This window comes from Pezoporus occidentalis, unplaced genomic scaffold (assembly GCF_034315485.1).
Source record: "Pezoporus occidentalis ecotype Australia unplaced genomic scaffold, CSIRO_AGI_Poc_V1 ctg162, whole genome shotgun sequence".
NCBI classification, from domain to species: Eukaryota; Metazoa; Chordata; class Aves; order Psittaciformes; family Psittacidae; genus Pezoporus; species Pezoporus occidentalis.
The window spans coordinates 937,588-954,548 of NW_026913447.1; the positions used below are offsets into that span (position 1 = coordinate 937,588).

Genomic DNA, 16,961 nt, shown 5'->3' on the forward strand with positions numbered 1-16,961 from the left:
ACCGAACCTCTGCCTCAGGGGAACACCAGCGCGGACTCCCTCACTGCCACCCCGCCCCTCAGCCCCTTGCCACCCTTTTGGGGCCCTACAGCCCTGCTGTTGGGGAAAGCCTGGTTGTGTTCCCCCCTCAGGAGCGAGGAGAGCAGCACTGTGAGGACACGGGCCCCGCTTCCAGCCCTCAGTGGTGCCCCCAGGAGCTCCGCCATCTTGCGCTGCTCAGGCACCCACTGGAGCCCCGCGCTGCCGCCGCTCCGCCTCCTCGGCCACCGAGCCCTGGCGGCACGGCGCTGCCCTCCAGCCCTATCGCCCCGGCCGCAGGGGCTGGGCTGGGCTCGGCACAGCTGGAGCAGGGCCGGGTCCGACCCTGCGGCCGCCCCCAATTGCATCAGCCGCGGCTGGGGAGAGGCGCCTGCGCGGCGCTCCATGCGCCCCTTCCCTGCTGCGCTGTGAGGTTCCGCTTGCAGTCATGGCGGGCGCTGACAGCCAGGTGGGCCCAGCTCCGCGGCGGGCCGCGCTGGGGCACCGGCTGCCCCTCACTCCGCTCACCGGGGGTTACCCTGAGGCGGGGCGGCCCCTTTTTCCTGCGTCAGGCCTGGAGGGGGGGCAGCCCTGTCCGGAGGACGGGTGCTGGCAGTAGAAGGGAGCGAGGCCTTTCCTCCCGTGCCCTCTCATAGCCGGGGGGGTCCCAGGGTAGAAAGGCAGTGGGGTTTATCTAGAGGTACAGAGCAGGGAGGTGCGCTGCGGTTCCGCGGGGTGAAGAGGCCGGGTCTTTTCCTTGGTGTGCGGGGCTGAGGGGGGGGGGGGGGCTAAAGCGCCCTAGTATGAGCCGCTGCTGGAGAATGAGGAAATGGTGCTCGCCCTCCTCAGGTAAATGCTGGGGGAGAAAAGAAGGCAGAGAGCGGAAAGAAGAAGATGAATGAGGGGGCCGGCGATGGAGGGCGGACGGAGGTGAGCTGCCTTTCGGCCACGGGGGGTGGAGGGCTTCAAAGATGAGGTCTCCCAGTTACACACTGCTGGCATTGCTGCAGTTCATCCCTGTCAGGTATTTTTATCTGGTGTTACAGTAACTCCTCAGAGTTTGCCGGGAAGTGACTTTGTTGCTTACCTACACCAAGTGGTATTGGTGCAATGGGAGAGCAGCTCAGATTTCCATAGTTGCTTTTCACTGTGCCCCTGTTTGCACTGAGTGGTAAACTGCGGTAAGTAGTGGGTATCTGGAATGAGGAAGTCCAGTGTAAGGTGCTGTGTCTTTTTCATCTTGATGGTGGGTAAATACAGATCTCTCTGACTGCACAGAGAGGGACAGCTGCTCACCAGCGCTAATCCTGAGCCAGCTGCACAGCTGTACAGCCTTGGTTGTACCCAGGCTGATAGACATGACATAATTCTGTGTTATGCGGGCTGGTGTCAGTTCCTGTCCAGGTGGCTCAAAGTAGAGGGGTTCCCTCAGTTTTTTGACCTAATACAAAAAAATCTGTTTTTATGTTGAACTTCTGCAGGCTTTTCAAATTGATTTTTGTCCTTGTGTAGCTTATTAAAAAGGTGTTCAATCTACTGTGTAGCCTAGTAATAGATGTGTGCTTTATTTAACAGGTGTACAGTGGTATATTTCAAAGAGGTAATTTTTGTTAAGCTGAGGTTTTATTAATAGATCATTAATACTATATCATTAATCTGTAATAATAATGATTGTTAGATATAGCACATGTATAGATAAGGTGCTTGTGAAAAGTACATCCATTCTGTTTTCATTCTTGACATAATGTGATACTACATTACTCTAATAATCTATTGATTTTTTCCCCTTTGTCTTTATTCATTATATACAGCTGACTCCCTGGCCTGCATTTATCAGTGAGCGTTTAGAGATGTACAATAAACTTAAAGCTGAACATGATGCGCTCCTTGCAGAAAGAGCTGCAAATGACAGTAAACCCATTAAAGTTACGTTACCTGATGGCAAGCAAGTTGATGCTGAATCTTGGAAGACTACTCCTTATCAAATTGCTTGTGGAATTAGGTATGATTCTATTCTGTGACATGCTCAGTCATTTTCAGACAGCTCGGTGTTTGCATGTTGTAGCTGAGAGGGTATATGTAATATATAACTTCAGTAATTTATCTCAAGGCCTCTCAAGGTGTCTTGTATATAATATGCAGGAGGTAACCAGTAGGCTTTTAGTTTTGGAGTGTATTTTTTTTGCCTTCTGAAGATACAGTTTCTACAATTATTTAAGAATGTAACTGGGATTTTTAGACACAAATTACTTGCGTATTTTCCCCCGTAAGTACTATTGTAGAATCATAGAATGGTTTGGAAAGGACCTTAAGATCATCCATTTTCAACCCCATGCCATAGGCAGGGACACCTCGCACTGGACCATGTTGCCCAAGTGTTGTCCAGCTTGGCCTTGAACACTGCCAGGGATGAAGCATTTACCGCTTCTTTGGGCAGCCTGTTCCAATGCCTCACCACCCTCACTGTGAAGAACTAATTTTTAACTAAGCTTACTAGCACAGCAAATCAGGCTGAATCAAGCTAGGGAAGATGACTGCTGTGTGATGTTTCTGTTGATTTTAGAGGGAGTTAACAGTAGGAGTATTTTTCCCTTAATTTCATTTTTTCTTGCATGGGGGTTACCCACGCATTGCACATCTCCACATTACTCAAGCTTCTGTGGACAAGATTTGAACAATAGAAGTTGGACACCCTGACAGTTAACATTACAAAAACTGGGTGGTTCCTATAGATGAAATGCATTTTTTTGTTGTTTTTTTTTTTTTTCTTTTCATTGTTAGGTGCCTTGTCATTGGCACCTTTCTTGCTTTTGTGTTTTGGGATCAAGGAAAGGGGTTTTTGCTTATTAGAAATAAAACTATAAAGTTACAACATCAGAAATGGTATTTGATAATCTTTGAAAGAGAAGCTCTTTTATTGCTGTAGGATTTTGAAGTCAGGTTAGTACTTTAATGTGGCTGTCTCTAAGTCAGATGTGTTAATGAATGTCTGATGTCAAGTATACAGCAGTTTTCTTCCCTCATCTCTGTGATACAAATACGATTTTCATGAATGTTAAAGACAGGCTAAACTACTCTTTTATTTGAATTTTATTTATGACACTGTATCTACTCTGAGCACTCCTGAAAACCTTACTTAGTGTGGATGGTGAATTTGGGAAACTTCTACTTGCCAATTTCAAAATGATATACTGTGTATTTATTCTGTAGTCAGAGTTTAGCTGACAACACTGTTATTGCTAAAGTGAACAAGATGGTTTGGGATCTAGACCGTCCTTTGGAGGAGGATTGTACCCTGGAGCTGCTTAAGTTTGAAGATGAAGAGGCTCAAGCAGTGAGTATCTTCTGCCAATTTTGATTGCCCTTGGATTTGCATTAAGCTTAGCCTAGACTAGTTATTTACATCTTCACCATGTTCAGAAGATAATGATGAGGGAACAGGTTTGCTGTGTACATCTACATTTTCTATTGGTTCTTTACAAAGGAATTGCAGTAGTGCAGATTATACACATTCCGATGTGTATTTATAGCCACATTTGCTAGCAGTTGCTGTAGTTTATGTAAGTCTGTTCTTGTTAAAACTTTATATATGCAACCTTCATGTTTATGTAGGTATTTTGAACTGATCTCTTCAGCACTGACTTCGAACACAATACTGAGTGCAAATGTATATACAGTCATAAAAGCACTGAGTAGGCTGCTCTTTTTACTTTGTACATGCAAAAGTTCATACTTTATTTTGGCTTCTTATTCAGATAAATGTGAATATCCAGTAAATTTGTAAATACTGTTTTCAGAAAAAAGTCATTTGGTACAAGAAGCTGTCAGTCACACCATAACAGAGGTCTTGCATTCAGACTTAGGGTTTTCATATTGGCAAAATGATGGCTCCTGTGAGATTAATTTTTTTCTGTACCGTGCAAATAAAAGCAGATGTTAAGTCCTATAGATACAGTTTTAATTTGTCAAAACTTCAGGTGAACTACAAGACGGAGTATAATTTTTAACTGAAATGTTGTACTTCAGTGCAGCATTTCCTGTGCATAAAATCTTTACATGAGGACCACAACCTTATGTTAAAAGTGCACCTTTTGGTCTTTATGCAGAGCTGATTGATTGAAGTTCATAGGAAAAGAAAAAAAGGTTTCTGAATTGTTTTCCTGACTTCTTGAGAATGACTGAATCATTTCAGTGATAGTTGAAAATAAGAACTATTTGCTACTGTAAACAGTTTTCCAGTGGAAGTATTACCTTTGGCGTATATCGGTGCTTAGGATGAGAGTGTGGCTGGCCTGGACACTTCCTCTCTGCAGACTGCTCCAATGTGGAATCTCCATCAAGTACCCTGGAAAGCAGGGTACTTGGTGCAGATTTTGGGTTTCGGAAAAGGTTTTGAATGAAATACTCTGTGTAATGCACTGTGTGTGTCTGACTGATCCCCTTTTTTTGCTTCCATTAGGTATACTGGCACTCAAGTGCTCATATAATGGGCGAAGCTATGGAGCGAATCTATGGTGGCTGTTTGTGCTATGGCCCACCAATAGAAAATGGATTTTATTATGACATGTACCTTGAGGAAGGGTAGGTTTTGTGTGTTTCTTTAATAGGAGCGGGGCAGTGGCTATCACAGCAGTCTTTCTGTTACCTTCCTGTTCCCAGAACATAGTTCCTTCTAGCGCGTCCCATCCACAAGCTGGTTCATTGCAACTGGATCAGAAATTGCAAATGAAAGCAAGAACGATTCACTGTTGTGTGTATTTATTTTAGGGGTGTATCAAGTAATGACTTCTCTGCTTTGGAAACCTTATGCAAAAAGATAATGAAGGAAAAACAAGCTTTTGAAAGACTGGAAGTTACGAAGGAAACACTGCTTGAAATGTTCAAGGTAAGCTGTTTCAGAAGGTTGTCTCTAGCATCATGCACTTACTTAAGTATTTGTAACTTTAGCCGCATTTCTCTTAGTGGTAGAGGAAGGTTAATTTTTTTTAAGGTGGTATGTTTTTATAAGCTGATTCGTGGTATTTAACAGAACAAAAAAAAAAAACAGGAATGTGCAGAAGGTTTTCTGCAGAATTCTCATACTTCCCCTGTGTGACCTTGGCAAAATCTCTGAAGCCATGTTCTTTATTTCCCACAGATGTAGATTAGCAATATATTATGTGCAGTTATGTTGTATGTCTGTATTATATTGGCTGTTAGTAAAGAGCTGTGGTGATACTATTGCATGTGCTGATGCATTCAGAAGGCTTCACAGAACATTTTTTAGAATGAGGACTTCTGAGAGGTCCAGGGAACACGAAAATCTGATCCTTCGTCTTTAGCACCTAGCTGTAAATAATTACCTGGCATTCCCAAGATAGATGTTACTCAGTTTCCACTGTTAGGAGATCAGGGGAACCATAGAATTATATAATGGTTTGGGTTGGAAAGGATCTTAAGATCATTTAGTTCCAACTCCCTGCCGTGGGCAGGGACACCTCACCCTCGTCCGTGTTGCCCAAGGCTCTGTCCAGCCTTCCCTTGAAAACTGCCAGGGATGGAGCATTTACCACTTCTTTGGGCAACCCGTTGCAGTACCTCACCACGCTCACAGTAAAGAATTTTTTCGTTATATCCAACCTGAACTTCCCCTGTTTAAGTTTGAACCCATTATCCCTTGTCTTATCACTACAGTCCCTGGTGAAGAGTTCCTCTCCAGCATTTTTGTAGGCCCCCTTCAGATACTGGAAGACTGCTCTGAGGTTTCCACGCAGCCTTCTCTTCTCCAGGCTGAACAGCCCCAGCTCTCTCAGCCTGTCTTCATACGGGAGGTGCTCCAGCCCCCTTTACCATGCTTGTGTCCCTCCTCTGGACTTGCTCCAAGAGGTCCATGCCCTTCCTGTGTTGAGGACACCAGAACTGCATGCAGTGCTTCAAGTGGGGTCTCTTGAGAGTAGAGGGCATTTAGGTTGAAATGTACCTTCGTAGGTCTCCAGTCTAATCTTAAGCAGAGGGCATGGGGTCAGCACTAAAATCAGACCAGCCTCCTAAAGGCTTGTCCAGTTGGGTCTTCAGAACATGTGTGGATGGAGACTGTACAACCTGCTGTCTGGACAGCTTGCTCCACTACTTGACTGTCCTTCTGTCTGTCTTTTATAATGCTCTTCTGGTGCAGCACAGCATCAGGTTTGCAAGTAATTTAAACTGCTGGCCATCCTTCTGCTTAACAAGGAGATAATAAATACGTATGCTGCTTTTCTTCTCAGTATAATAAATTCAAGTGTCGTATCCTGAATGAGAAGGTCACTACTCCAACTACAACAGTATACAGGTAATTACACACACATGATAATATTACTGGATGTATCTTTCTGGGGTGAAATATACCAAATGAATGTTTTCCTACTCTCAGGTGTGGTCCCTTGATAGATCTATGCAGAGGGCCTCATGTTAGACATACTGGCAAGATAAAGACCATAAAAATTCATAAGGTAAGTAAGTGCTGAAAAATGCTTAGACAAATGTGTTCACTGAAAATGCATTGCTGTCTTTGAGCCACAGGATGGTGTGTTACCCAAGAATGTACTGTGAAATGGGTAGACTGGCCAAAACCTCACTGCAACAAACTGGGAAGGGGTTGCATTCTAGAATGATACTCAGGTGGTGTGAAGCCCAAGTAGGTGTTCAGGGCCTACACTCCAGTACAGATAGAAATGTGAGTGTGGCTTAAGGCTTAGCTGAACTGTATCAATTAGTGTTTATAGTCTTTGCTCAGCTGATGGTTATAGCTGAATCTGAATAAATAGTTGTAATAGGGTGGCTAAAAGAGAGCGAATAGGTTTAAAAAAACAACAGAGAGCTTGAAACCACCTGGTTGTTTTGGATTTTTTTGATCAGTGCTGTAAATGTGAGATTAAGACTCTCCTTATGCTTTAGTTGGTCTACATTAAATATGCTGATTTATTAATAATCACATGCGGTAGTAGTAAAATGTGGAGGCTCCGTTTTTTCTTCAAGGTTTTGTTTATTTTTTTGCATGCAGAATTCTTCTACCTATTGGGAAGGCAAGGCTGATATGGAATCCCTCCAGCGGATCTATGGCATTTCATTCCCAGACGCAAAAATGCTGAAGGAGTGGGAGAAATTCCAGGAGGAGGCTAAAAGCAGAGATCACAGAAAAATTGGGCGGGTGAGTTTTTCTGCTAATGTATTTCACAAACACTGTGTGGTTGAAGCCCCTTAACAAGAAGGATCTTTAATACAGTTTATATGTGCTGCCATAATCAAGACGTGACACAACTGTACTTTTAGCTGAGTTGCAAATTTGGGTAATTTTCTCTCAAAGATCATAAAAAATCTTAAAGCAAATAACTTCTCTTTAAACCTTTTGCTGCTTTAAGCATGTTGACATCTTTATTCCACATACCAGTCACAACAGAACATGGACACTTCAGTCTGCAAAATGAGCTCTTCAGTTTGCAGGCAGTGCTCATTCCTACACTGTTTGCTGCAGCCTGTTCACTCACAGTTCTTTTCTGTGTGGTTTCAGGATTTATACATTTCTGTGGGGTTTTGGTTGGTTTGGTTTTGGGTTTGTTTTTTTGATGGAAATGCCTGTCAGCTAATAGATAGTCCTGAACACTGTTACAAGGTTTCCTGCTAGTACACCAGGGAAATACACAGAAAAATTCACTATATGTGCAGGCCACAAGCATGTACATAGTTTGTCACAACAGCCAACTACAGGTGACACATTTGAGCTCATGTGCAAATAATTATAAAGAGCTGCAGAAGCAGAGCTAAGTATCTCTTGCCAAAGTACAAAGGAAGCTCTGAGGGCACAGTTAGGAATTACACATAAGTGCAAAGTTTAGGAGCATCATTAATGAAACTGGAAACTGAACAGTCTCCTTCCTCTGTAAGTATTGATGGGGATGTAAATACTAATGAAAGTGCATCTCATCTATTGGTATTGCTTTTTTTTAAACAAAAATACCCCAAACAAACCCAAACTTTGAATAGTGATGCCAAGTCAGTAATAATTCATTTGTGAATGTTAAATGAAAAGATGGTGTACAAGTACTAAGTTTTTCAAATCTGTTTTTCTACAGGACCAAGAACTGTTTTTCTTTCATGAGCTCAGCCCTGGTAGCTGTTTTTTCTTGCCAAAAGGAGCCTACATTTATAATACATTAATTGAATTCATCCGGGTAAGGTCTTTTGGAAAGCTTCTTATAGAAGAAATTGCTTAGTTTTAGAAAAATATGTAACAGCATGCTACGTGTAACAGTAGAACAGCCCTGCATTTCAAGTTAGTTGGATCTTTCATTCTGTAAGCCATGGAACTAAAGAAACCTGGTTTATTTGAATTGGTGTTGTTACAATCTCTACAAAGTTACGTTTTTATCAATGCTTTACACCTGCAGTTAAAGCTATGATAATGATAGTATGAATTCTTTAACATCTAATAGTAGCAATAAGCTTACACTGCAGTTGTCCCACTGATGCACATTGATTTGTTTTAATAAGCTTACTAAATTTCACTCTATAGAGCTGTTTATTATGAAATTATGTGTAGGGATAAAACAAAATCCTGATCTTGTACAATTTAAAGTGTGTCCTATTACTGTACATAAGCACTGCAAGGTACTGTCAAGTGTCACCGAGTAATTACAGACTGCTGCTTTGCTTGCAGGGAAGAAACTTGTTCTTCTTGCCTGCTACAGAGGAATTGTTTGGGGGAAGGGTGGTGCTGGTGGAAGGGATGTATCCTGCATGTCCAACTTGAATTTTACTCTCCTCAGCCTCTTCTTTCCTCAAGTCAGGGACTTTTTTTATGGCAGCATTTGTATATTTTTATGGCTGCAGATTGATGGCTGAGTAGCATTACTTTAGTAATTCTGTCCTTTTAGTTATTTTGTGTACTGGGTCTTTTGTTTCAGAGTGAGTATCGAAAACGTGGATTCCAGGAGGTTGTTACTCCAAATGTTTTCAACAGCAAACTCTGGATGACTTCGGGGCACTGGCAGCATTACAGTGACAACATGTTCTCCTTTGAAGTAGAGAAAGAAATCTTTGCTCTGAAGCCTATGAACTGTCCAGGACACTGGTAGGTACATGGCAAATCCAATTTACCAAAGATGATGCACACAAATCCTGTTTCTTTTGCTTGCTTAATTGCAAAGAGGTCTTCCGGTATCCAGATGTGACATGCTGTCAGGAGTGATGTAATTATGAGTCCTGGTGACTACATGCTCTCTTTGAGACACTGAAAAATACCATTTTTTCCATCATTACAGTGGCTGTGGTTTTGAGCTGAAGCTTACAGTGATACTACAAAACCTGGGTATCCAAAATAGATACTAGGTCATTGTCAATTTTGTGGCAATTTAGGCATTCAGGTTTTAATGCTCAGTTTTAGGAACCGTTTTATCTTCTCTGTTTGGTGAGGGAAGCATACTGGTTATAAAAGGATTATCTTGTTTGTTTCCCTGACAAAAGGAGATGTGAATGATGGCTGTATTCAGATTACATCATTGGCGTTATGGGCATCTGCTTAGGTACTGGCTGCTTCTCACTGTCTGTTCTTTGCAGAAATTGATTCTGGATGAGCTTCAACTAATAAACTTTTCCTTCAGCCTTATGTTTGATCATCGCCCAAGATCATGGCGTGAGTTGCCACTACGGTTGGCTGATTTTGGTGTTCTGCATCGCAATGAACTGTCTGGAGCTCTCACAGGACTCACTCGAGTACGCCGGTTCCAGCAGGATGATGCTCACATATTCTGTGCTATAGAGCAGGTATGGGCTGCTGTTAAATTAAGTCAGGTATTAAAAACAGAATGACTGATTTTTCCATATTTGAGACTTCTGTTCCTGTTTTCTAAAGATTGAAGAGGAGATTAAAAGTTGTCTGGAGTTCTTGCGTACTGTGTATGATGTCTTTGGATTTTCCTTTAAACTGAATCTTTCCACTCGTCCTGAAAAGTACCTGGGAGATATTGAAGTGTGGAATCAAGCTGAAAAGGTAACAGTAGTTTTACCAACTTTTTGTATGAAAGAAAGGCTGCAGCTTAAAGTCCTGTAAGAACATATTGGCTTCTAGGAACTGTAGTGACAGCTGGGCATCAGCAACATTACTTTAATAACAGTCTTCAGTTCAGTCTGGCTGCTGTAAATAGCTTACCCTCCATACAAAAGCGATCTCCAATGTCAAAATCAAATTACCGCTCGCTCTCTTTCTCTCTTTCCTTGTATATTCTTATAATAAAAAAATAAAGGAGGAGGAGAGCCAATTCTGGCAGTCTCTATAATAGAGCCATTTTCCAAAAGTACAGTTGTTTTCATGGTGAAAGAGATGGGGTTAACCCCTGCAGGTGCAGTGCTAGGAAGAAGATATAGCAGGAATAGATACTGGGTGTATTGGGATTGATGCCCTGCCAATATTATCTACAAACTTTGAATCTAGCATAAAGCTTTCTTGTCTCTTAGCTGACACTGCTTGTTTGGCCTCTTCCTAAATGAATGGTTTAATTATTTTTTGTTTATTTGTTAAATTTGGACCTTTTTTTAAAAAATTTATTCTTTTTTTTTTTTCATGCTGGGGTTCTTCCAAAACTTTTATTTTTCAGAAAATAAATGAGTTGCAGCAGTAACTGAGAAGTACTGAAAATTTGGTAGTGTCACATATCTGTGGTAGCAGGTTGACGTGATGCTGTAACATGGAAAGACAGCGAATGATTGAGAAACACTGAGTGTGTGTGTTCTTTATCTCTAGCAACTTGAAAACAGCCTAAATGACTTTGGTGAGAAGTGGGAGTTAAACCCTGGTGATGGAGCTTTCTATGGACCTAAGGTTGGTGTGTTACTAACCCTTAACCCCTATACTTTTCATTCTGTTTGGATGAGTCAAAGAGCTGGGATTTATAAGAAGGGATTTTTTTTTTCTTGTAGTTACCTAATACCATTTTAAGATGCTGCCTGACTGATATTTTGTGGTTTTTCCAGATACATAAACTCTGACAAACTTGAGAGAGAAATAGTCCTCTCTGACCCTTGCTTTCACTTAGCCTTAACATTCACTTAAACCCAATTTACACGCATAAACCGTTTGTATGCTGCTTAAACAGAGCTGCTAAGTTTAGTGGGAGACATAAACAGAAGGTGGCACTGTAGGAGCTGTGTTAGTAGAGCAGTTGCTGCATGAGAAATAATCCATTGGGTAGTAAGTGAATCACAAGTCATGAGAAAAACAAAAACTTTCTGGTTAAACAGTTATTTTGAAAAATACTACTTTTTACTGGCATAGTTTTGTAGCTGTATTGAGTTGCTGGTGGGTTTTGGTATTGTTTTTTTGGGTTTGTTGGGGTTTTTAAAGCTTATCTCCTCAGTTAACTAGGGCTTTCTAGAAATTCCCTTATACCTTTGAGCGTAGGGACACACAGGCTTGTAAAATTACTGTAAATCTTTCCCTAATAAACCTACGCTACATCTATGCCTACATTCAGTCATCTAATCAACTGATTCTGATTTCTCTCTTTTTATGATAATTGGATCAATTTCATTTTGTGGGTTGTAGGTGAAATGTATTATAGTAGCTAATCATTCATAATCTTGTTTTGCATTTTACATTCAGTAATTCCCTCACTTGATTTGAAAGGCAGCAAATATCAGGAACCTTTCTTAACCTTAATTAACTTTATACTTGCTCCTAATACACCCTAGCCAGAGTAAAGAGAGCAAACATAATATTTTGCACTGATTTTAATGGAAAGTAGTTAAAGCTCCATTTTTCAGTTAAGCTCTACATCTAGAGAAACTTAAACTACCTGGATTGGACTTTTTTCTACTCTGTAACTGAGTGGTTTGAAATCAAAGAAGGTTGCAATTTAGTATTTTTGGTGACTAGCTGAACTATGGTAAGCTCTGCTTTCTGAATGCAAAATTGGAAGACATTTAGAATTTCAGTTAGTAGAACGCTGACCTGTTTGTTTGATACATAAATCAAAATCAGGCACACAACTCCAGCATACAGCAATCCTGGTAAAGTGATGAATAAGAGAGCAGTGTTCTAAATGAATAAGATCGGGATATTATAAACCTACTGTTTTCTGTCCATCTGTTTGTCTAACTTGTATCATGACTATTCCAGATTAAAGTGTAAGACATGAAAGAATAGGCTAGACTGTAGATAGTCATAGTGCAGAACAAGTGTCAGTCACTAAGATGAACTCCCTTGGTAAGTGATCTCCCACGTTCATGCCCTGAATGTGTAACATTAGCTACGGAGTATTCAAATACTGCATGAAACAGGAGTGTAAGTTTGCCAGTTTGAGTTTAAAGAAGTCACCTGTTTGGAGATACATGTTCAGTTCTAATCTTGCACTTGCACTTGTATGTTGCTGAATTCTGTCAGTGAGAAAGGCCCATTAAAGTCCCAGCCTGAAACTCACAAAGAATAGTCGGAGTTAATGTCTCTCTACGTGTTCACCCTGGTTTTAGCTCTAACATGGTTTGCATCAGAACCTGCAAATCATTTAAATCCTCATGTGTGCTGAAGTAAAACTATATTGTCTAAATCCACATACAGTTCCTCTGCACTGAGTGAAACATTCCATCTTAAAACAGTGTGTTTGCTTTCAGAGGAACATGCTTGCATCTTAAACTGTAGTAAAAGGTTTCTGTCTTTCTGGTTTTAAGATTGACATTCAGATTAAAGATGCCATTGGCCGCTACCACCAGTGTGCTACAATCCAGCTTGACTTCCAGCTGCCAGTCAGATTTAACCTCACCTTTGTCAGGTAAGCACAGAGGCTGATGGTATTAACAGCTATGTAATTCAACTTTCCTGTCACTTACAGGCATAAGTTTACATCCAGAAAAAAACCTTACATTTAAAAACCTCCATTGTTTTTCACAGCCATGATGGCAATGACAAGACAAGACCAGTTATCATTCATCGGGCTATCCTGGGATCTGTGGAGAGAATGATTGCCATTCTAACTGAAAACTATGGAGGCAAATGGTAATGTTGAAAAGTAGATTATTCCAGTTTGAGCAGATGTTTTATGTAGAAGATAAATTAGCCTCAAGCATGCAAGAATCGAGACGGTGTGTTGTACTTGCTTGCTATAGAGATGTGCTGTAGGTACACCTCAGGGCTATCCTTCTAAACCACTGTCTTTAGATATTAAATGAGTCTAGATACGGTAGCCTCTACATGATACCACTTGTGCAGGTGCCGCATGCATCTTATCTGCCCAAGGTGTATATCTCAACTTTGCTTTTTCAGCTGGGGTGCCTTGGGAAGAGTCATTTATGTAGATGATCTTGTTTACCTTATGTGCTGTAGTACTGGATGGGGATGATCCCTCTGACTATAACAAGATTTAAAAGTAAATGTTTTCCCATGATTAGTTAGTAATAAGCTCAACAACTCAATTATCATTTGTTGCCTCTTGTAAAGACAACTTGAGTCTTCAGGTCAGAAAGTAATTGTCTATGCGGCAGTTCTTTGACACTCATTTTCTGTGGGTAATAAACTGTAACGAGTATAAGGCTGTCATCACCTCTGAACCCAATCTAAGTAGCTGGCTTTGTGAGTCTCTTAAATAGATCTTAGTCCTATCTGTTAATAGGATTTTTCAGTCTTGAAAAAATACTGAAAGCTTTATAAACTTGTTTCGTTGGTTTATCGAAGGCCACTCTGGCTGTCCCCGCAGCAGGTCATGGTGGTACCAGTGGGACCAGCATGTGATGAATATGCTCAAAAGGTGAGTATGTGTTTGGGGACTTTTTCTTTTTTTTTCCTTTTTTTTTTTTCTCAGTATATTGTATTTAATTGAGATAGTTGGTTATTCAGAGTATTAATCTCAGATAAATATTACAAGTCTTTGCATATTGCATAGTGTCATTCTTACCTTACAATGACAGCTGCGGAAGTTGTAGATCTATCGTAAAGTGGATCTGAGATGGATTTTGGGCATCTTAAATAAGTGCTGATCCTTGTAAGACTTTTATTTTTGGGAAACTTACTTTTTTCTTCTCTAGCTCAAAAGCTGTCTTACCCCTCAGATTCTAGTTTCCCACATCTTGCAGAGCAGCAAGAAAAATGAGGATCCAGCAGACCTGCAGTCTTTTTCAAGCACACAATATATAAATAGTCTGCAAGATGAATTTTAAAAAATCTGTTCTAATCAGAAAACTAATCCACCATCATGCTGCCTTTTACAGTATCAAACTCCAGTTGCTGTTCAGCCCAAAACATTAGATATTCACGTAACTGCTTAGGTATTTAGTGTATATGTATTTGCATGATGGCTGACCTGTTTTCATTACTTGAACTGAGCTCATCTCCAACATCTGAGCTAATGACAGTGCCTTTGTTTCAGGGGTCAGGTAAGCTTAGCTGGCTTAAGTCTACAAGTCATAAATTGTTTATTGTCATGAATATCCTATAGTGACAGTTTAAATACTTTTTCTCCTAGGTCAGGCAGCACTTCCATGATGCTGGATTAATGGCAGATGTTGATGTAGATCCTGGGTGCACACTGAATAAGAAGATCAGAAATGCTCAGCTAGCACAGTATAACTTCATTCTGGGTAATGTATTTTTGTTATCTTATACATTTATTATCTTGGCTGATTTCCTTGCATGGGTTATAGTATTTGATCTTCTGTGAGCTATGCAGAGAGTGGTAGTCAGAGTTTTAGGTCACTTTGTTCCTAAGAGTCTTCATTCCGGAGAGCCTCTCCCACCTACATGATGGGCATTCCTGGCTTGGATAGCTGTCGCTGAAAGGAGATCACTGTGGCCCAAGGCATTCCTGCTGCTTTAGGAAAAGACCTTTGCTGTCTTCTGGCCAGCAGTGTAGAGACATCTATGAAATCTCTTGCCTTTTATCAGTCAGATTAAGTGATTTTCAACTCCCCCCCCCCCCCCCAATAGTAAATAATGCTCTTTCTTTGAAGTGTAGCAAAAGAATTACCATCTTTTCAGTGCATTCAGCTGTGGTCCACTCTGGAGCTATACATGCATGTGTAGGAGAAGACTTTCACAAAAGGATGGTGCAGGGAGACTTAGAAACTGACCCTGAAGTATGTGAGTTGAAGCAGCACATAAGTCATGTCATGTAAATCCAGGCTTTAGCATTGACCCTAAAACTCTCTGGGTTCCATTACAGCAGAAGGAATATATTTGACAGAATCATGACTAAAGTTCTCTTCTTTAAAACTTGAAGCATATGATAACTACACAACCGCATTTTGTCTTCAAGACCTAAAAGAAATGATCAGTCTATCAGAGAAAAAATCTCACCCAATTTATGTTCAGAGGTTGTTTCAAAGAGTTGTCCTAGCTGAATGTAGATTGGGTACCAGAGAAACACAACCTTGTATTAGTAATGAGACATACATATGTTATCTTGGTATCTGTATCTAAAAAAGCTTTGTGATTTTCCAGTAAACTGTCTTGCTGTCTCTGTAAAGAAAAAAAAGATAGCTATTGGTTATTTACAGTCATGTTGTCTTTCTAATCTTTACTAATGGAGTAATCCATGTCCAGAGCACAAGTCTGATGAGGAACAGCTGGGGGAACTAGGGTTGTTAAGTCTAGAGAAGAGAAGGCTCTATACAACTACCTGAAGGGAGGTTGTAGTGAAGTGGGTTACTTTTCTCCCAAGTAACAAGTGACAGGACAAGAGAAAACGGCCTCAAGCTGCACCAGGGGAGGTTTAGATTGGATATTAGGAAAATTTTTTTCACTGAGAGGATAATCAGGTATTAGAACAGGCTGCCCATGGAAGTGGTAGAATCCCTGTCCTGAAAGTGTTCAGAAACTGTGTAGATGAGGCCCTTGGTGATACAGTTCAATGGTGAACTCGGCAGTTCTGGGTAGTAGTTGGACTTCATGATCTTAAAGATCTTTTCCAGCCTGGTTGATTGTATGATTCTGTGTTTATTTCTCATTTTGACTTTGTCTCTAATAACAAGTAAGTCAGGCTGAACTAAAAGTTTACTTTTATCTTTACCCATATTTTGCTAAGGTGCTGTTCATAACATGCTAAAACCTATTAAATTTTACAAGACTAAGGCTGTTGGCTGTTACGGATCTAAGCTGGGGCAGCTGGGAGGAGGGCAGAGAAGGAATTGATGTGTTAGTTGATAAGCTTTTTAGAATTTTTGTTTAGTACACCTAAAATTTAAAGGAATAGGGGAAAAAAAAAGCTTGCTAAATGTTAAATTCATTCCTTTGCATCTGTATTGTTTCTAGTTGTTGGTGAAAAGGAGAAGGCAAGTGGAACAGTTAACATCCGCACCCGAGATAACAAGGTGCATGGTGAGCGTACAATTGCAGACACTGTGGGGAGACTGCTGGATCTGAAACGTTCTCGCTCCAGACAAGCTGAGGAGGAATTTTAACACCACCTGCTCTACCTGGCATAAAAAAAATCTAGTTTTCCTAATTCAGTTAGCCACACAGTTTTTATGCTGAACTAGATTTGAAATATGTTTCTCATTGGACCTTTTACTCATTTTAGCAGAGATGTTTCTTTACTCAGAAACATCTTTTTTTGTAAAAATCAAATTTTCACAAACCTTGAAGTAAAATTTCCTGGCCTCTGATCAGTGTCAGATGAAGCAAAATGAAACGACTTCTTGTGGCTGCAAGGGCAAATGGGAATGTTAATCAGGGATACCCATAGTATTCTAACTACCCTGTTAAGATAAAATTCATTTAGATAGCAAATGTTTTTCACAGTATCACAGTATGCTAGAGATTGGAAGGGACCTCAAAAGATCATCTAGTCAATCCCCCTGCCGGAGCAGGAACACCTAGATAATGTTACACAGGAATGTGTCCAGGCGAGTTTTGAATGTCTCCAGGGAAGGAGACTCCACAACCTCCCTGGGCAGCCTGTTCCAGTGTTCCGTCACCCTCACTGAGAAGAAGTTTCTTCTCAAGT

At 40.8% G+C, this 16,961-nt stretch overlaps 1 protein-coding gene across 1 annotated transcript; it reads left to right on the forward strand.

Moving 5' to 3' along the window:
- Positions 1–370: 370 nt before the first annotated feature.
- Positions 371–16,747, forward strand: TARS1 (threonyl-tRNA synthetase 1). Its single transcript, XM_062612886.1, has 19 exons — positions 371–487; positions 868–948; positions 1,830–2,020; positions 3,229–3,352; positions 4,478–4,599; positions 4,786–4,903; positions 6,264–6,328; positions 6,410–6,488; positions 7,040–7,186; positions 8,109–8,207; positions 8,940–9,106; positions 9,636–9,798; positions 9,887–10,024; positions 10,775–10,852; positions 12,697–12,797; positions 12,917–13,021; positions 13,697–13,769; positions 14,484–14,598; positions 16,268–16,747. The coding sequence occupies exons 1-19, from the start codon at positions 467–469 to the stop codon at positions 16,414–16,416; spliced, it is 2,136 nt and encodes a 711-aa protein (XP_062468870.1). The 5' UTR covers positions 371–466; the 3' UTR covers positions 16,417–16,747.
- Positions 16,748–16,961: the final 214 nt, after the last annotated feature.

Bases quoted from the DNA above. Each gene is read 5' to 3' on its own strand.
- TARS1 (XM_062612886.1), top strand. From the start codon at position 467: ATGGCGGGCGCTGACAGCCAG. The intron at 4,600-4,785 runs GTAGGTTTTGTG...TATTTATTTTAG, and splicing joins GACATGTACCTTGAGGAAGG to GGGTGTATCAAGTAATGACT. The intron at 13,770-14,483 runs GTGAGTATGTGT...TTTTTCTCCTAG, and splicing joins GTGATGAATATGCTCAAAAG to GTCAGGCAGCACTTCCATGA.